This window comes from Schistocerca serialis, chromosome 8, assembly GCF_023864345.2.
Source record: "Schistocerca serialis cubense isolate TAMUIC-IGC-003099 chromosome 8, iqSchSeri2.2, whole genome shotgun sequence".
Taxonomy (NCBI): Eukaryota; Metazoa; Arthropoda; class Insecta; order Orthoptera; family Acrididae; genus Schistocerca; species Schistocerca serialis.
In genome coordinates, this window is record NC_064645.1 from 139,973,569 (window position 1) to 139,995,732 (window position 22,164).

Below are 22,164 nucleotides of genomic sequence, written 5' to 3' on the forward strand. Positions count from 1 at the left end.
TATTTATGAATCTTAACATATGACTATGGTACTCGGTCTGCTATGATGAGACGTTTTTAATGAGTGCTCACTCATCCCTGTAAGCTGTTATTTCCTATTTTTATTAATCTTTCAGTATTCATGATATTAACCAATTTTGAGGTCACTATAACTTTTGCGTCTCGTGACTTAGAATAAAGATCGATCTTTCAGAAGGTGCATATCGCTGACCACAATCCACTGCCGCACCACTCTTCTCAGTAAGTTACATAGTTTTCACGTAATGTGCGAAAAACCAAACAATGCCCCAAGCTGCGGGCCAAGTGGCCACCCGGCGTCGGATGCATCCCACCAACCATTGCAAATCTCAAGCGGGTGCACCACGCACTTCCATGAATGGCGCACCATGCCGCGTGCTTGCTCTCCACAAAGATATCCTTGCATACTAGACCTATTCATCTAGTAACGTGGGTTTTTAGCGTCACACATTGCAACAACAGTGCACAAGTTATCTAATAAACTTGGTTCAAGAGTGAATCCACTTCCAAGATTGCCAGAAGCAGTTGCATTGCATTTGCTCTTTTGTATTCAGCTGGTGGACATTTTGGTCCAGTGTGTAAAAACAGCATGCACACACAACAAATATTGATGCATAATTTTATAAAACCATGAGAGTGACCATTAATGAGTTACACCTATTCCCTTCCAGTGGTTACCTGTCCTAGCTAATATTGCTCCATGAGATCTAAGGAGGAAATCAAATTTTCTCAACAAGATTGTATCTCATATAAACTCTTCTTGTATGATACCCTACAACATAACCAATAACTCATCTGAAAAGATATAAACCATCCTGGGTTTATTCAGAAAGTATCAGTTCTTTTCACATGAGCTCCAGGTGATAACAATGCTGGAATGAACATCCATCCAACAATGCTCATCTGGTTCAAGATCCAAGAAAGGAGGTACATGGATTCCTGTCACTATGCCAAACATGATCAAGGCTGAACAACATTGGGGCAGGTCAAGGGAGGTGTGGTTTCACCTTGAGGAACTGAAGTTTTCATTCATCTGCTGCCTGAAACTGCAAAATGGAGGACCAACAGTAGAATATATTGTTAAGGACTGAGTGCTGAGCAAGTTGTCACAGTGGTTAGCAGACTTGTCGCATTTGGGAGGATGACAGTTCAAACTCATGTCCAGCCGTCTGCTTTAGGTTTTCCATGATTTCCCTGAATTGATCCAGGCAAATTCTGGGATGTTTCCTTTGAAAGAGCATGGACAATTTCCTTCCCCATCCTTCCCTAATCTGTGCTTGTGCTCTGTCTCTAATGACCTCATTATCAACAGAATGTTAAACACTAATTTCCTTCTCGCCCCCCATATTGTTAAGAAGTGTCCACTTCAAGCATTTGATGGTGATCAGAGTACTCTGCTCCAAGTGAATTCAAGTGCTGTCCATTGATTGTCACATTTTAATACTTCCATCTGATTGTACTTTTGCATACTTGTAAAACCATATGATAAATAAAATAATAACCTCCCATTAAGTCATTTTCTCAGTTTTTTTCTATACCTTGCAATTTCTTGGCTTATCTGTAATCCACTCATCTGACCAAATATCTCTTTCATTGTTAAATATTTAGCCTGTGAACATCCTGTTAACATTGACAATTAAAAATGAACCATATTGTTATGTCTGTATCATGTGAGTTTTCATACTTTTGTTGTGCTAATGCAATGTAATCTTTGGACAGGTAAAACTGAAAGTGTTTGCTGGTATATTATTGTGAGTGTATATCTGAGGAATCAAGCTTCCTAAATCTCTTGCAGTCTGTTTTCAATAAATATTCATACATCCAAAAACTTCAAAATGTCAGAAATGCCACATAAATCTTCAGGCCTACAAATCTTCATGGTACAAATAGGAATGTTTCTCTGAAGTTGTAGGAAAAAATCAATCTCTCTTTGTTGATCAGCCCTCATAAATATATGTAATTTTATATTCTTATCTTTCAATAATTTCTAGAGTAAACCCATTTGCTCAGAAAAGATAACAAAAATAGGCAGGTCCTGTTACTCTTTTTCTTCCAAATGTGGCATACTCACTCTTTCTCCTTTATTCTCAAGTGTTCAGATTATTTTGTGAGATATATTTCCATTGTTTTCATACTTTGAATGTATAAAAGGTGATGTTGTCAGTGTATGTATGCATTAGAGAGAGAGAATCTGAACTCAATATTTACATTGTGTCTTGGTGCATGTAGTTAATGTGCTGGTATAATGTTGTTACGAAAGTAATTTTCTACAGTCTAAAAGGTGATAGATAATTGACAAAGGTCATTCTATACTCATTTTCTCTTTTTAATAACAAGATGTAAATGTACCAGTATGTGCATTCATATGCACAATGTGACTGGAGGATCATAAGCAAATGAAGACTAATATTTCATAACAAGTGTACAAAATCATTAACTCCCTAACATTGGACAAATATGGAGAAAGAAACAGTGACTGATTGCTACAAACTATTTTTCAGATTCATTCCATATCTCTTTTTTTCTGAAATAAATGCAACTGATTTACTATCATTATACTAGCAAAAGTAGCCAGACACATTTTCCAGAATCTACACTATGCTCCGTTTTCATTATTGCTTCCTTTTAGGAAGAATATTACAGATCCTAGACTTATTAAGGTTATGATATCCTTCTTTGCATTATAAATATTATGAAATTAAATAATTTTTTCCAGGTATATGATTACTTTGATCCCAAGAGGTTTGGAGAAATAGCATGTGATCCACAGGGTTGGATCAGCAGCCTACTTTCACATAAAGATGTGAGGATAATTCTAGCAGAAACTGATACTGCTTTGCTCCATCAACTAGCTATTGCAAAGATATGTGTTGTTAACTATGTTTCACCTTTGCCATATAGCAATCTTTTTGCATATGGTTTACAAAATCTTCTGCAGAGTCTCAGACCACAGGAATATAGTCGTATTTTTTTGATAAGGTAAGTAAGTACCAGTTGACACTTTTTTTCCTTTTTGGTGCATGTGTGATTCAGTTTTAAGTGTAATTTTTTTTACATCAATTTGTTGTAGATTATGATACAAGGGTTTATCAACAAAGACTGACTCTGATTTTTTTCACAGATGTGTATTATTCCATTTCAATGTTTACGTGATCTACTTTGATGTATTTCCCTCCTACTTCAATGCACTTTTTACAGTATACCTGACAGTCCTTGAATGCATAGTGCAGGCCATTCTATGTCAGCTCCTTGAAAATCACCTCTTTTTTCTTGAGCCCTGCTTCAGGGTTCTGGAATCAAATGTCCTGAAGCTTTGCCTTTAGTGATGGGAATAAAAACATCACAGAGGGGAAAATCAGGGCTAAACGGTGGATGTGGCAGACAGGTAATGTTGAATTAAGCCAGAAACTGCATGAGTTGATTTGTCACCTGAGGGCCTGCATTGTCATGATGAGTCACCACCCAGCCCAAGAAAGTTCTGGTTGTTTATTGAAATGTGCTTCTCCAGTTTAGCCAATACTGGCATGTAGTATGCTGCTGTAACAGTAATGTGAGGAGGAACTGTATGCTGGTAAATCATCCCATGTCACTCAAAAAATATGCTCTCCATCACTTTCACCTTTTTTGGTTTTGGAGAACCTGGAGATCTTCACACTGTGCTCACTATTTTTCCTTCAGGACCATAATAGTGTAACTGTGAATCAGCCATAATAACTGATTCCAGAAATGCATCCCCTCCATCAGCAAAGAGTCATGGTCATAAGAAATTCTTTACACTTCACTGAGGTTACATAATGTTATCCACCAATCCTCATAGACAATCAGAGCAACTGTGTTGATGCTGACTTCAGTCAGCAGAAGTTGAAACTCCAGGCTTATGTTGCTTAGCACAGACAATTTGGCCTTTTTTGAAGCTCTGAACCACCTAAACACTGTTGCACAAGGTAGTGCATCTTTGCAGTACACTTGCTGCAAGTTTTTATAAGTTTCACTGGCTGTATGATTTATATGAACACAGAATTCTATTGTGCTGAACTCTTCCTCCAGCGTCACCTCCACTGTTTGCTATGTGAAATGCAAAGAGCATAAACAAAATTGAGAATCACTGACCAATTGAGAATACTCTCATGTATGGATATCACACATAAAAGCCAACTCTTTTCAGATATTCATGGTACAAATAGGAATGTTTCTCTGAAGTTGTAGGAAAAAATCAATCTCACTCTTTGTTGATCAGCCCTCATAAATATATGCAATTTTATATTCTTATCTTTCAATAACTTCTAGAGCAAACCCATTTGCTCAGAAAAGATTACAAAACTAGGCAGGTCCTGTTACTCTTTTTCTTCCAAATGTGACATACTCACTCAAAATAGTGACTTTGTTATGCATCTCGTGTATTACAAACACAAAAAAATTATTTACTAAATGTATTTGAAAAGTCATATTCTCACTTGTGTTAGGGGAAAAAACCCCTTGTGTGGCAAGTTATAAAATATGCAATCTGTTGCAAATATATAACAGAATTTCATCATTAGTAACAAACAATTGAAAAAAGTACAAACAAAAAACTGTGGTGTTCATTTAATAATTACAACAGTTAATTTCATGTAGAACACCACCAATTGCTCAGTGCAAGTGATAAAAAATCTGGAAGATTCCATTTGCCTCACCATGTAAGTGAGGGGTTGATAACTTTGTAAGCTACGCAAGTGTCATTATGTGCACCGTGTTAATGTATTTCCATTATAATGAAAAAAATCCTAAGTTGGCACATATATCAACAGCTGGCATGTGCCTTTCTTAACTTGTATATATATACATAGTTGTTTCTATTTTTGAGACGTGTTTTGTAACATGGAATCCTATTTTGTATACTGTCAACTATCATTACAGAAATATACTGCTCATGCTGGTGACCAGCTGTTGACAGTTTCATTTGTTCAATTTTATTAGCGTATAGTACGTATGTCACTAAGATGATGAACGTAACATTTACATATGTCAAAGCACATGACAGTGGTATCATCTGAATCACATTACAGCAGATAACACCTCACAGATATATTTTATGACTAAGTTTTACTACTTTTACTACATTCACAATTATTATAATGTCCATATTCTGGGCATTTTGTCACTCATGAACCAAGTATTTAAATTGATGATGCTTTCTGGGGAAGACCTGAGGATATTCTCTAGTAAATTATTTCAGTCCTTTACTCCTCAACCAACTTATGATTATTAATCCTCAGTTTTGTCTCCAGATTTAAATACTTACTTTATAGCGATGGTCTTCCCTTTCCCCATATACACATTCTGTGATCAATGTACATCTTAATGCATTCCCATGTACTTTCAACCACACCAACATAATCCACTGCTGGATATGGGGTAATTTCATACTTCTTCATATTTTGTGATCTTCAGCTTCCTGCATCCAAGATTTTCCTGCATCTTTAAGCTGACAATCCATTAGGCAGTCCTTTAGCTCTTACATTATCATGAGGAATTCAATAAGGAACATCATTTGGCGATAAATCACTTAAAGCCAGTTGTTGCATTCACATGAGGCAGATGACACAAGAACTCCACATCTCCATTGGCAGTGTAGTGGATATACTGCACAACTGGTTGGACTACCAGAAGATATATTCTCACCAGGCACTGCACCAACACTCTGACCAGGATACAACCACAGTCACTTAATGCAGTATCAGACAGTGTGTTACATTCCTGTGCTGTATCATCACATGGTACAATATGTAGGTGGCTCATGTGATACCTGAGATGATTGCACCATTGTCATGGAGACACACCTCGACTCCCCACAAAGGAAGTCTGAAACAATGTAAAACAGATAGAAAATTACAGTCACAATACTGTCATTTACTGTACCATGCCGGAATGGTTGTGGATGGTGCTTCAGAGAAAAGGACTAGGATTTCTCCTGAAAAGTGTCATGTTGTTACAGAACAACATTTAAGAGCATATATCTCAGGTAAAAAAATAGAACATTTGAATATAATACTCAATTCCCAGATCATCTGTCAGGAGATTGTCGGGATACGTGAATAGTTACAGGAAACAGGAACTGCTAATATTTTCAGAAATAATACACCATCAGAATGAAACATAGTTATGCTCTTTCAATAAATTTATCATGCAAAAAATACCTGATCTTGACTCTTGTGACCAAGTGTCATCAAAGCTGAAACCTAACAGTAATTTTTACTCAAACTAGTTTAGCAGTCCCTGTGAAGATATTCATCTATGGAGTAGAAGGATTTGCCTCCAAAAATTCTTTCAAACTCTGTTTAACTTGTGCTATATCAGATACCAAGTTTTTAGTGGTTGCTAGCAATTTATTGGAAATGTGTGTTTCTGAATATTGGATCCCTTTTTGAACCAAAGTAAGTGATTTTAGGCCTTTATGTAGATTGTTTTTACTCCTAGTATTGATATTATGTATTCAGTTATTGGTTGGAAATAGAGACATATTATTTGCAACAAATTTCATTAAGCAATAAATAAACTGAGGAGATGCAGTTAGAATACACAATTCCTTGAACAGGTGTCTACATTATGTTCTTGCATTTACACGACAAAGGAGTCTATTACATGCTTTTGCACTCTAAAATCTTTTGCTCGGTTTGACAAGTTATCCAAGAATATGATGCTTATGAACAAAAGTAAGCAAAGTATGCAAGTTCTTTTATATTTACATCTCTTACGTCTGACATCATCCACATTGCAAATACAGACTTGTTTAGGAACTTTTAGCAATTCTGTGGTAAGTCCTTCCCAATGGAATTTATTATTGAGACGTACCCAGAAACTTAACACTGTCAACCTCTCCTATATGCAAGTCTCAGTTGTGAATGATTTGGACCAGCATTTCTGATCGGCTTTAATGGATTACCCTCTATATAGCCCAGATATATGAAGCAATTTTCATCTCTTCAGACAGGTTGGTAGCTACTACAAACCAACATTCAAGAGGCTGTTAGTTAAGCAGCTTCTAGATCAGAACTCTGGTTTCTTTTATGCTGATTTCGAAAGATTTGTTCTACAGTGAAATAAACGCATACGCCTCACTAAAATGCACAGTGGGAGGGTCATCTGACATAAATGTCAGAAAAATACCTACTACACTATTACATTGTTGTTCTCCTTTGAGGAGAAAACATTTTAATAGCTATAGATGACACTAATGATCCTTAGAATGTGTCTAAACTATACTCTATTTTTTTCCCAGAGAAACGCGTCACATTAATATTCTATCATTCAGCAGTCATGAACAATTATGTTTACAGACAAACATAATGTATACTGAAAAGAATAGTCGCTGCTCACCATACAGTGGAGATGCTAAGTCACAGACAGGCACAACAAAATGACTGTCACACAATTAGCTTTTGGCCAACAGTGCCTTTCTCAAAATTAGACAACATACACACACACACACACACAAATGCAACTCACACACACATGACCACAGTCTGTGGAAGCTGGAGTCAGACTGCCTTTTTGCGACTCAGCATCTCTGCTATGTAGTGAGTAGCAACTATCCTTTTCATTATATTGTTACAGTCCATCTAGGATTTTCCATTGTTTAAATGTAATGTATCATTGTTTAAAATATTGAAATGAAGGAAAATTAAGGTTTAATCAGTGGCGAATTTACATATAGGCCCACTAGGCATGGGCCTAGGGCAGCACCTTAAGGACGGAAGGCATTATGTGCTCTGTACTCATTTTAAACTTTTGCATTTTAAAATAACTGCACTTACAAACAACAAAAATTTTGAATATTGTTAAACAACTTGCTAGTTTAAATAAGCCTTAAGAATGAAATTCGACAATACAAGCTTGGAAATATACATAGTTTACTTGGTGACTGAATGGAAATTTAACATTGGGTTTCTGTCTGGTATCACCGTCATGATTGTTCAAAATATTTTGAAGTAAGGTGTCAGGACAGCAATCTGCAAAACAATGTTTGAAACATTATTATTCCGAGAATGTTGTTGGCTTCTTGGCTTCTACTTAACCCTACCACATTTTCCCCGTGAAAATACCAAGACCCATGAAAAGCTGTGATAAACTAATCAGCAGTTTCTTAAATACCATAACATGTGTGCGCCTCAGTATGTACAACCCAACTCTACTTAAATTTCTTGTAGAAATTATGGGGAAGTATCAAGTCAATCATTCATTACTGTAATTAATGTGGAAGCTCTGTAGTCTTCAATATCTGAGCTTTGATTTAATGACACCTGTTTAACAAAACATGTTGATACTGGGCACGTTTTACAATTTTAAACACCTGTTTATATGAAAAGAACATAAGCAGAATATCTAATAATGTGTTAAATACACTTCACAACAGTCTAAAAATGTTATTTATTTATTTACTTAGTTATATGTAAAAACAAATATGATGTAAATTACCAAACGAAAGTGCTGGCATGTTGATAGACACACAAACAAACACAAACATACACACAAAATTCAAGCTTTCGCAACCAACGCTTGCTTCATCAGGAAAGAGGGAAGGAGAGGGAAAGACGAAAGGATGTGGGTTTTAAGGTAGAGGGTAAGGAGTCATTCCAATCCCGGGAGCGGAAAGACTTACCTTAGGGGGAAAAATGGACAGGTATACACTCGCACACACACACATATCCATCCGCACATACACAGACACAAGCAGACGTCTGCTTGTGTCTGTGTACGGACAGGTATACACTCGTACACACACACATATCCATCCACACATGTTCACTATTAGATTATAAAAGAAATTTGATTTTTCCACACCAGTCTGTGAAATTATGTAATAGCAAATCTAGTTCTGTGTTTGTTCATCTGTATTTAGCTATTTGCTCGTGCACCGGAATCTCTATTTCATTTTCATTTCCTACACTTTCCTATAGATTCACGTGTTAATACTGGATGAAGAATCTGCTACATATTCAGGTTAATAGATTGTACATATTAATTTCTAATGTATGACATGTTCACTTCAATGTTTAGATCATAACACAACTTCTTTATTTTCATTTTCAACAGTTTTGTGCAAAAGAACATATTAAAGGTGAATGTATAACAAAAATCTGTTGTCTCCTACACACTCTGCTGAATTTTTAGGCCATAAAAGAAAAGTTATTTTCCTTGCATTCATTTCTGTTATCTTTAGACAGAAGAATGTGTTAACACAATGCATTTTTAGGTTTGCCTTATTCACTGCCATACACCAAGTACAGTTCAGGAACCATTTTACATTTTGATTGAGTACAACTAGACCACTGACATGTCCTTCAGAACAACGAATAGCAGAGTATGGAAACAAATCACAGCACTCCCTCCCAAAATGGCAGTTGTGAAGTGATCGTGTAATAGTTATTATTTAATTTTTTTTGTGGGGGGGGGGGGGGGGGAGGGGCATATAATATGGTGTGCCTAGGAGCACAAAATTTTTAAAGCTGCCACTGGGTTTAATATCATGTTGATGATGGACTCTGTAAGAGATAGTGTAGAAGCTTGGATTGGGAAAGGATGCAGAATGAAAACATGCACCTACATTCCAAAACAGCCTTCCTGGCTTTGGTCTTAAGTGATTTACAGTAAGCAAAGCAAACATAAACCTCACTGGCCAGATGGGGATCGGAACCACGATCCTCCTGAATGTAAGTCCAGTTTTATACCGCCTATGCCTCTTTGCTCAATTTTGTGAAATATGGGTATATCCAATCATGCAATAAAGATCCTCATTATCTGCCATCACTATCACCTCTTTGTTTTATGGGAAAAATATACCATAGTAATAAAAGTAGTAATGATAGTCACTTCCATTATGTGTTTTCCAGGTCTAAGATTTAACTACCTATAGAGTACAGTGTACATACCTCTGTGTGAGAAATATTTTTTAATTTCAGATTTGAAGATATTACTCAAGACAAGGAAATCCTTAAGCTTTCTAGATATCAGAGGTATAAACTTCCAGAACATGTCAGAAATCTTATTTCCCATATGAGCAAGTAAGTACACCTTGAAGATACACCTTAATTAATATAATATAATATAACAAATATAATACATAATTAATCAAAAGAATATCATGTAGATAGAGACAGAAGTTATAATTATTTAACAAAGACCGGTAGCCATATTCACAAATACGAGATTTTGAGTCAGTCACAGTTTGGATTCCACAGAGCACTCTTTACTTCCCACCAACTAAGATTCTTTTGTGGCCTGCCTAAGGCATTCAACTGTGTAAATCACAGTGTTCCTTTATAGAAATGTAAGGTTTATGGCTTTCAGTGTAGTACTGCCAGACACATTTAAAATTAAAAGTGACATACTACCTACCTTTAGGAACTAATAGTTCCTGTAGACCCTGCAATGATGTGCACTTCCTTTTTCAACCTTCCACAACTTATCCCCCTCTCTTCCTTGAGAAAGGGATTGTTAGTAACAAAATTTATGTAGTATGTCCCTGACAGAGTATAAATAGTAGTCTGTACTGGTGAAACAAGCACCATAATCTAGCCCAAAAGAGGGGCAAAAACAGAAGAGACAAGAATGAAATATCAAGAAAAATTATTGATTGGTTCCTGGAAAACAGCCTGTCACCTAACCCAGCTCACTTTTGTCTGTGCAAGGTAGTATATATTATCATCAACAACAGTTGAGCCTATGGGAAAGGAAATATCTAAAACAATGCTCAAAATTCCTGTGAGAGCATAACTGCTCTGATACTGAGATGGATACCACATGTTAAATATCTCCTCAAACACCTGAGGTCCGCAACATTTTTTCTACATGTAACTCTTGTTTAGCAATGAAAGCTTTAGAAAATTGGCTTACTTTGCCTACTTCCATACATGAACATAATATGGAGTAGTTTTCTGCATCATTTCTACACGTAGACACTAAACATTCATTGAACAGAGATCTACCTATGCCCAGACCTAATACAGGCAACTATTTTTTTTAAATTATGTACACTGGCAACAGCCCCTCAATAAATTCATCTCTCCTAAAGATTGTTGTGGAAAGCTGGTCAGAATATGAAAATAATAGTATTTACACATGTTACACTACAAACGAGGCTAAACTCCACTATCCAGAACTCAATCTAACTCTTGCACAAATGTAGCCATCAAAATATTGGACCACCTCTTCATGAATCTGAAGCGTTGGCAGTTACTGGGAGTTTTAAAAATAAATTGACATAATTTCTGCTTGACACTCATTGGTGAATATCTGAATAGATAATATTTTTATGTGGTTGGGTTACATTTCAGTGATTACACACACAATAATAAGTATGTGAGTAAAATGGAAATCACTTCAATCAGAAAACAGTTTAGAATTTCCATACATTGTCCAAATACAATCCATCAAATGTGCATGCCAATCCAAATTCAGTGCTGCCTCAAATATTTGATCATGCCTCCACCTGCAGCTGGGCATGCACCGCTGTGCGCTGTTGTGGACAAGTAGAATCATGCTGGTATTGCCAACTGAGGTGGCAGTATAGCATGACTGACAATGTAGGTTTGCCACAATATTTATTAAATTTTATTGTGCGTTAAGAATCAAGTAAAACAGTTATAAGTGAACAGCATATTACCATCTCTTGAAGGGGGAAAAGGACACTAGCTAGAACAGTGTGACCACTTCCTAATAGCCTGTATGTCCACCATTGGCACAAACAACAGTAGTTCAGCTACATTTGCCATCCAGACAATCACCAAACTTTGAGACATCAATGTCTCAAAATCTGCTTACTTTGGCTGCTTCCATACACTTATGTGTTATGGAATAATCTCCTGGGGCACTTCAAAACTCTTGGAAAAAGTCTTGACAAGTCAGAAAAAGGTCGTCCAAATTTTGTGTAGAGTGCCTCCAAGAACCTCACATCGCAACCTTTTTAAGCAAATAGGACTGCTAACCACTACTTTACAATATCTCATTTCAATCATGACATTCATGCTTCACAGTCCTTCTCAATATGAAACAAATGAAACATACCATCATCATAACACAAGAAGGAACTGTGACATACACTGTGACCTGAAAAATTTGAGTCTGGTGCAAAAAGGTGTAAAATACACAAGCACAAAAATCCTTAATGTATCTCCAAGCAGTATCAAATGTCTACAGGGTAATAATATACTATTTAAAAGTATGCTAAAGGAGTTCTTGCTTGAAAAAAAGTTTCTATTCTCTAGAAGTATCATGTAGCAGAGATAGCTAATATTATTTACTACATATTGTTGTGCGTTCCAGATTCAGTATATCTTGCTGCTGTAATTAGATTAATTGGTGATCTATAAATCTTTTACTCTGTAAAAATTGTTTGGATAAGATATGAAAATAGCACCTTAACCTCTGTTAGTGGAATTAGAACTTACTGATTGCATTACTTTATTATTAGTTTCAATCTCTTTTCTTAATCTTTGTTTTTTGTCTTGCTGGAAACAAATGTAATTATGAATTAAATGTTTTGAGTCATTCCACATCCATGCATTTCCATGCAAAAATGGTTCTATGGAATACATACTGCAATAAAAATAAAAGTCATGGCATGGAAGCAATGAGGCCTAGGTAGTCACTGGAGGGATGTGGCACCACATCTGCACATATAAGTCACCTAATTCCTGTAAATTCCAGGGAGGGGGCAATAAGCTCTGAGGCTTCAATAACATCCCATGTGTTCAGTTGGTTCAGATCTGACAAGTTGGCGCCCAAAACATCAACTGGAACTCACCACTGTATTCCTTGAACCAGTCCCACACACTCTTGGCCTTGTGACGAGGTGAATTATCACATAGAAAAATGCCACTGCCATCCGGAAACATGGTCATCATGAAGGAGTGTACATGGTCCGCAACCAGTGTACAATACTCCTTGGCTGTCATGGTGGCTTGCACAAGCTCCATTGGACCCATGGATACCCATGTGAATGTTCCCCAGAGAGTAATAGAGCTGCCACTATCTTTTTTCTGTTCCACAGTACAGGTGTCAAGGAGCTGTTCACCCATGAAGAGGACAGATTTGCACCCTCCCATTAGCACGATGAAGAATGCAATAGGATTCCCGAGACCATGCAATGCTCTGACACTGTGCCAACATCCAGTGCTGATGGTCATGTGCCGATTTCAGCTGTAGTTGCCAATGTCTTTGTGTTAACATTGGCACATGCATGAGTTGTCAGGTGTTTAGTGCACTGTGTGTTCAGACATACTGTACTCTGCCCAGCATTAAAGTCTGTTGTTAGTTTCACCACAGTTTGCTGCCTGTCCTGTTTTACCAGTCTGCCCAGCCTAGGATGTCTGACATCTGTAACAAGCAATGGCCACCCAACCCCACAACATCTGGATGTAGTTTCACCTTGGTTTTGCCACGCATTGAAGACACTCACCACAGTGCTCCTTGAACACTCAACAAGTCATGCAGTTTCCAAAATGTTCATGCTGAGCCTCTGGACCATCCCAATCTGCACTCAGTCAAACTCCTTCCCCATTCTGTGCACCGACAGCATGCTCACTGACACCCCATGCACTGTGTGTGTGTGTGTGTGTGTGTGTGTGTGTCTAGCAGTCATTCCTCACCAGGTGACACTGCTATCACCTGGATGGGTTTATATCGATAATAGACCAGTGGTCACAATGTTGTGGCTGATTAGTGTATGTTATTTTTATTACCCATATAGAGCAGATTAGATTAGTACTTGTTCCATAGGTGATGAATACGACATTTCGTAGTGATGATAAATAAAAGGTGTCTATACAAGGTATTACATTACAAAAAATATTACATGACACTTATTTCTCTCTCTCACTCTCTCTCTCTCTCTCTTCTTTTTTTTGGGGGGAGGGGGGGTGGGGGGGGGGGGGGGGTTAAATGCTGTATGGCTATCTGTCAGACTTTTGATGCTATTAGGTAAATGACCAAAGACTTTTGTGGCATCATAGTTTACCCCCTTCTGAGCCAAAGTTAGATTTAACCTCGAGTAGTGAAGATCATCCTTTCTCCTAGTGTTGTAGCCATGTACACTGCTATTACTTTTGAATTCGTTCGGATTGTCAATAACAAATTTCATAAGTGAATATATATATTGTGAGGCTACAGTGAAGATCTCTAGCTCTTTAAATAAGTGTCTGCAGGATGATCTTGGATGAGCTCCAGCAATTATTCTGATTACACGCTTTTGTGCAATGAATACTCTTTTACTCAATGATGAGTTACCCCAGAATATGATGCCATACGAAAGCAGAGAATGGAAATAGGCTTGGTAAGCTAATTTACTCAGATGTATATCTCCAAAATTTGCAATGACCCTAATAGCATAAGTAGCTGAACTCAAACATTTCAGCAGATCCTCAGTGTGCTTTTTCCAGTTCAACCAATCATCAACACATACACCTAGAAATTTTGAATATTCTACCTTAGCTACCGATTGAAGTCTGTATTTATTAATGGTGTCATTCCGTTTACTGTGTGGAGCTGTTTGTACTGTGTTTTTTCAAAGTTTAATGAGAGCCCATTTGCAGAGAACCACTTAACGATTTTCTGAAAAACATCATTTATAATTTCACCAGTTAATTCTTGTCTGTTGGGTGTGATAGCTGTACTTGTATCATCGGCAAAAAGTACCAGCTTTGCATCTTCATGAATATAGAATGGCAAGCCATTAATATATATTAAGAACAGCAGAGGACCCAAGACCGAACCCTGTGGCATCCCATTCTTAATTGTTCCCAAGTTTGAGAAATCACCAGTTTTTTGCTTATTATGTGAACTGTTTATTTCAACTTTCTGCACACTTCCAGTTAGGTATGATTTAAACCATTTGAGCACTGTCCCATTCATACCACAGTACTTGAGCTTATCTAGAAGTATTCCATGATTTACACAATCAAAAGCCTTTGACAGATCACAAAAAATCCCAACGGGTGACCTCCGGTTACTCAGAGCATTTAATATTTCATTAGTGAAAGTATATATAGCATTTTCTGTTGAAAAACCCTTCTGAAAACCAAACTGACATTTTGTTAAAACTTTATTTTTACAAAGGTGTGAAGCTACTCTACAATACATTACTTTTTCAAGAATTTTGCATAAGGCAGTCAGAAGAGAGATTGGGCGGTAGTTGTTGACATCAGACGTATCCCCTTTTTTATGCAGTGGTTTAACAATGGCACACTTCAGTCTATCTGAGAAAATACCCTGCTTCAGAGAGCTATTACATATGTGGCTAAGAATTTCTTGGGAACAAGCTTTTATTATCCTGCTGGAAATGCCATCAATTCCATGTGAGCTTTTATTCTTGAGAGAGTTTATTATCTTCCTAATTTCAGAAGGAGAGGTGGGTGGAATTTCAATTGTATCAAATGGTGTGGGTAAGGCCTCTTCCATCAACTGCCTTGCTTCTTCTAATGAACATTTAGATCCTATTTTCTCTACAACATTAAAAAAATGATTATTAAAAATGTTTTCGACTTCCAGCTTGTTGTTTATCAAGTTTCCATTCGCTTTGATGATGATGCTGTCATCCTGTACTCATGGTTGCCCTGTCCCCCTTGTAATAATGTTCCAAATTGTTTTGATTTTGCTATCAGAGGTATTAATCTCAGACATAATGCACATGCTTCTGGACTTTTTAGTAACCTTTCTTAATGTGGCACAGTAGTTTTTATAATATTTGGCTGTTTCTGGGTCATTACTCTTTCTTGTTGTTAGATACAGTTCCCTTTTGTGGTTACAAGATATTTTTATTCCTTTAGTAAGCCAAGATTTTTTGCATGGTTTCTTATAATAAGATTTAACTACTTTTTTGGGGAAACAGTTTTCAAATTCTCTTACAAGTGTACCATGAAACAAGTTATATTTTAAATTAGCACTGTTTTCCTTGTACACCTCATCCCATCATGCAAATAACTCACTAGAAAAATAGCAAAAGGTCCTTTAACTATAACTGAAACAAAAGAAAATGAACTATCAAATATAATAATGCAGTTATTAAGGAAAAGGTAAGAGTTTAAAGCAAACAATAAAGACAATGATAGATCATGCTGAATTAATGAAAATTATTCGGATATATCAAATTATTCAGATGTATCAGTAAAATGATGTCAGAAGATACAATGAAAATTTAGTGAGATGAACATCTACATCTATACTCAGTGAACCACTGTGAAGTGTGTGGCAGAGGCCATTTTCCTATTGTACCAATTATTAGTGATTTTTCCCAGTCAACTCACAGATAGAACCTGGGAAGAATGGTCTGTGTGTTCTGTGAATTAATGAAAATTATTTGGATATATCAAATTATTCAGATGTATCAGTAAAATGATGTCAGAAGATACAATGAAAATTTAGTGAGATGAACATCTACATCTATACTCAGTGAACCACTGTGAAGCGTGTGGCAGAGGCCATTTTCCTATTGTACCAATTATTAGTGATTTTTCCCAGTCAACTCACAGATAGAACCTGGGAAGAATGGTCTGTGTGTTCTGTGAGTAATCTAACCTTGTCACCATGACCCCAATGGGGGCAGTATGCAGTTGGTTATAGTATATCCTTAGAGTCACAATTTAAACCCAGTTCTTGAGATTAGCAGACTTTCTCAGGATAGTTTCTGTTTTTCTTCATGAGTCTGCCAGTTCAGTTCTTTCATCATATCTATGGCACTCTCCTGCAGGTCAAACAAACCTGTGACCATTTGTACTGCCCTTCTCTGTATATGTTCAGTTTTCCATTTTAGTCCTATTTGATATGGGTCCCCAATTAGCTCTTGGCCAACAAGACCTTTGTCAAAATCAGACAATATACACACATGCATACACTCATGCAAATGCATCTCACAAACACACACAACCACACCACAACCATTGCCAGACTGGCTCCATTTTTTTTCCACAGGTATGATTAAAGCTGGATACAAAGTAACACAAAAGAAACTTGCTAAACAATCTGCAGAGGATTAGAATTACACAATACTGAATCTGCTTTAGTTCTGCTTAACAAGAATGGAAGCTGACAACATGCGACTTACCTGCCTCCTTCAGAATTTACTATCTGTTCACCAACTACACACAGAAAACATTGATGTTTAATGAAGGAAAGCAACCAATTAGCTCTAAATATATCAACATATTGTTTCAGATTTCAAGACAGTTTCTAATTCTGTTTCAACAAAGTCTATACTAAGCCCTTGAGAAGTTCAATATACTTAAAAATGCATACATCAATACTACTACTTCCATCAGGCATAATAAGGATAATGGTACATTCAGAATTGAAAAAGGAGTCACACTAGGTGCAACCCTATAGAAACTTTGCATCACTAAACTTGGAAAAAGAAGAAGGAATGTATTTCAAAGAAAAGTATGTGAACCATCTTCATTTTACTGGTAAGATGGAACTCAATACATTAGGTTTGAAAGCAGGCCTGAAAATCAATTACAATAAGACCAAAATGACGTAAATCAATAGTTCTTACAGAACAAATTAACAATGAAGTCATAGAATCATTTGATGAATTTTTATATGAAAACATCAACTGGATGGTCAGTAAAAGAAATAAATTTAAGAGCAACAAAGATAATAAAACTTATTAAATATGATATTTTTAAAAACTTTCCAGCATGTCTGAAATCTAAATTTTTCAACATACACAGTTTTACAGTGAATTACCAATTCTGCTTTATAGCAGTAACATGTGGGCTTTTAATATGAAAACAATTAAAAAACTGGGCACTGCTCAGTAACCAATGAGGAAGTTATCAGTCTTCTGACTGGTTTGGTGTGGCCCACAACAAATTCCTCTCTTATGCCAACCTTTTCATCTCAGAGTAGCAATTATTTGCTGGATGTATTCCAGTTTCTGTATTCTTCTAAAGTTTTTACTATCTACAGCTCTCTCTACTACTGTGGAAGCTATTTCCTGATGACTTAACAGATGTCTGTCATCCTGTCCCGTCTTGTTGTCAGTGTTTTCCATATATCCCTTTCCTCACTGATTCTGCACAGAACTTTCTCATTTCTTGCCTTAGCAGTTCACCTAATTTTCAGCATTCATCTGTAGCACCATGTTTCATATTATTTGATTCTCTTCTGTTCCAGTTTTCTCATGATCCTTGTTTCACTACCATATAATGCTGTGCTCCAAACATACATTATCAGAAATTCCTCAAACATTTGACACCAGTAGACTTCTCTTGGCCAGGAATGTCCTTTTTGCCAGTGCTGTTCTGCTTTTATACTTCATGATCCCCAATTCTGATGTTAAGTTTATTGCTGTTCTTGTTTCTGCTACTTCTTATTTTTTGATTTACTCTCAATCCATATTCTGTACTCATTAGACTGTTACTGAGGATAGCAATGTCATCAGTGAATCTTTTCATTAATATTCAGTCACCTTGAATTTTAATCCTACTTCTAAACCTTTCTTTTGTTTCCATCATTGCTTCTTTGATGTGTAGATTGAACAGTAGGGGCAAAAGACTACATCACTGACTTACACCCATTTTAATCCAAGCACTTTGTTCCTGGTCTTCTGATCCTCTGTTCCCTCTTGGGTCTTGTACATATCATATATTACCCACCTATCCCTATAGCTTAGCCCTATTTTATTAAGAATTGTGAACATCTTGCACCATTTTACATTGTTGAACATTTTCGATAGATTGAAGAATCCTATGAATGCATCTTGATTCTTCTTCAGTCTTGCTTCCATTACCAACTAAAGTCAGAATTATCTCACTGTTCCCTTTACCATTCCTAAAATCAAACTGAACATCTTCTAAAAGCTCCTCAATTTTCTTTTCCATTTCTTATCAGAAACATGGATGCATAAGCTGTTAAACTGATTGTGCGATAACTCCACATTTGTCAGTTCTTGCTATTTTTGGAAGTGTGTGGAGAATGCATTTCCAAAAGTCTGACAGTATATCACCAGTCTCATACATCCTACACACTATTGTGAATAGTTTTTTTTCCAGTTCCCCAGTGATTTTAGAAATTCTGATGGAATGCTAACCACACCTTCTACCTTATTTGATCTTACATCATCCAAAGCTCTTTTAAATTATGATTATCATATTCAATCTCCTATCTCTTCCCTGTCAGCTCCTGTTTTCTCTTCTATCGCATCATCATACAAGCCTTCAGTGTGCTCTTTCCACCTATCTGCTCCTCCTCTGCATTTAAGAGTCGAAGTCCCATTTTATGCTTAGTGTTACCATCCTTGCTTTTAATTTCACTGAATGTTGCTTTGACTTTTCTGTACGTTGAGTCAGTCTTTTGAATAAAAGTTTCTTTTTTAATTTCTTCATATTTTTCATGCAGTCATTTCACTTTAGCATTCCTGCACTTCCTGTTTATTTCATTCCTAAGTCAGTTGTACTTTGTATTCCTGAGCATCTTTGTACTTCCTTCTTTCATTGATCAGCTGAAGTATATCTTCTGTCATCTATGCTTTTCTCACAGTTACTTTCCTTGTACCTATGTTTCTTTTTTCAACTTCTGTGATTGCCACATTTAGAGGTGTCCATTCCTATTCAACTGAACTTCCTACTGAGGTATTAATTATCGCAGAAGCTGTAGCCTCTGAGGACTTCAAGCATACTTCTCCATTCAGTAGTACTACTGTATCCCACTTCTTTGTGCAGTGATTCTTCATGAATTGACTTCTAAACTCCAGGATATTCTTCATCATTGCTAAATTGTGACCTGAGTCTGTATCTGCTCCTGGGTATGCCTTACAGTCAGTGGTGGAGACGGAAAAACCTCAAGGAGAGGGCACTAAAGATATCATCATGGTTGATAGTTGTGCTAATTACACAGAATGCCAGTCTTGCATGTGCATTAGTGCAGTATTCCAGGCGCATACGTAGTAAAAAGGATCCATTAATATTGAGTTTTTATGAGTGAGTTTGTGAGTCTCAAAATGTTACATAAGTGGCCGTATCACTTGATTGCATTGAATTAGAAGCTTCAATCTTTTACCCTGCCAAGGGTCCATTGGCCTTAGTAAGTGACATAAATTTCAATATCATACCTTTACCCGTTCCTGAAAAGAAGGGTTTTTAACAGTCAGACAGACAGGCAGAAAAGCAGATGGACCACTAAGTGATTCTATAATGGTTCCATTTTTACTATTCAGCAAATAGTCCATATTTATAATGCTACATATCAAAGGTTCTCTGTACATGAAAACAGTAGAATATTCATGACTTTTCTTGTACAAATGTCAGACAGAATAACATATCGAGATCACTAGAATGGCCACGACTTTTCTCGTAGGTACGTGTTAGCTATCTGTGTGCCAGACAGAAATGTATAAAATACAATGATGTGGATGCACGTGATACATAGGAAAGTACAATTACTTGATAACCCGATTCAGTCCAGTCGACCGATGAAAGAAATGAACGAATACCGTGCGAGCTGACTGGCGGGGGCAGCGTGGGTGGAAATGTGGGCAGCCCCCCAAGAAGTGTGCGTGAGCCCCATGCACCTCCCATATGTATCCGCCACTGCTTACAGTCCAATATCTGTTTTTGGAATCTCTGCCTGACCATGATGTAATATAGCCGGAACCTTCCCATAGCTTTCGACCTTTTCCAAGTATACCTTCTCCTCTTGTGATACTTGAACAGGCTGTTCACAAATACTAGCTTAAATTTATTGCAGAACTCAATTGGTCTTTGTCCTCTCTCATTTCTACTTCCAATCCCATATCCTCCCATAATCTTTCTTCTACTACTTACCCTGTAACTGCATTCCAATCCACCATGAATGTTGGATTTGCATCTCCCTTTACATATTTAATTATTCATTCAATATCCTCATATACTTTCTCTGTCTGTGGCTCCTTAAAATCAGCAAAGTGCTTGTATAACGGGACACTTCATCATCTCTTCATCGTCTGCTTGCATCAGCATGTATAGTCATTTTTGGTTAGCTATCATTCTGATGAGATCAAGCATCTCACTGAACTATTCACAGTAACTCACTTTCTGCCCTACCTTCCTATTTGTAATGAACCCTACACCTGTTAAACCATTTTCTGCTGCTGTTGATATTATCCTACACTTGCCTAACAAGAAAGCCTTGTCTTCTTTCCATTTCATCCATTTCATTTCAGTGACTCTCACGACATTTAGATTGAGCCTTTGTTTTTCCCTTTTCAGATTTCTTAGCTCACCTGCCATGTTCAAACTTCTGGCATTCTGTGCCCCAGTTCATAGGACTTCTTTACCCTTTCATTGATTATTCTGTCATTTTTCATGGTCACCTCCCCCTTGGCAGTCCTCTCCTGGAGATCTGAATGGGGGCTAGTCTGTAATCTTTTGCCGAAGAAGAGATCACCATGATACATTGCCAATTACAGGCAGCATGTTGTGTGCATACACGTTATGTGTCTTTAATGCAGTGGTTTCCATTGCCTTCTGCATCCTCATGCTGTTGATCATTGCCAGATCTTCTGCATTTTAGGAGCATTTTCCCACCCCAAAAGCAAGAGAATGCCATAAACTTCTGTCCACTTCTCTGCACTCCTTAACAAGGCCATTGGCAGAACGGAGTGACTTCTTATGGCAGAAGTCTTCAGACACCGTTGCTGATGATTTTTATTCCAAATTTAAGCAATGGTGAGTTTTGAACCTGGAATCCAGGTTCTTTTGATCAGAAGTCAAAGACGCTGCTCTTAGCCCACAGGTGAGTGAGACTCTGCCCGTCATCACCCTCTTGTAACTGAAAGTCGATTAATTAATTTTGAAGTAAATTTAAATGTGGGTGGCTTGTCACAATTTCACAGCACTTGGCATGGTGAGATAGTGAGACATTGTCGAGAGAGGTAGCAAGGTAGAATTTGAATAAACAGTTTTCATAACACTCATCTTTTATTGTTCTTTGTTGTTGAAAGTTGTAGGCTCATAGTCCATTCTGAGATGTAACTTTATATACTGATCTAGAGGACGCTCAGATTCATTTTGTGAAATAATATGGACACTGGTGTAGTTTCTATTATTGAATAGATATATTTTTAGTCATTTCACTTCACAGTACAAATTAACATCAGCCACCATGTTAACACAACAAACACATAAATTGTGCTACTACT

General features: G+C 36.9%; 1 protein-coding gene across 1 annotated transcript in view; it reads left to right on the forward strand.

The window, feature by feature from the left end:
* Positions 1 to 22,164, forward strand: part of LOC126416333 (uncharacterized) — a 391,314-nt gene that overhangs the window by 342,869 nt on the left and 26,281 nt on the right. The window contains exons 13-14 of the mRNA XM_050084000.1: positions 2,734 to 2,996; positions 9,956 to 10,057. Of these exons, the coding sequence (XP_049939957.1) occupies positions 2,734 to 2,996; positions 9,956 to 10,057 (365 nt within the window). The remainder of the gene's footprint in view (positions 1 to 2,733; positions 2,997 to 9,955; positions 10,058 to 22,164) is intronic.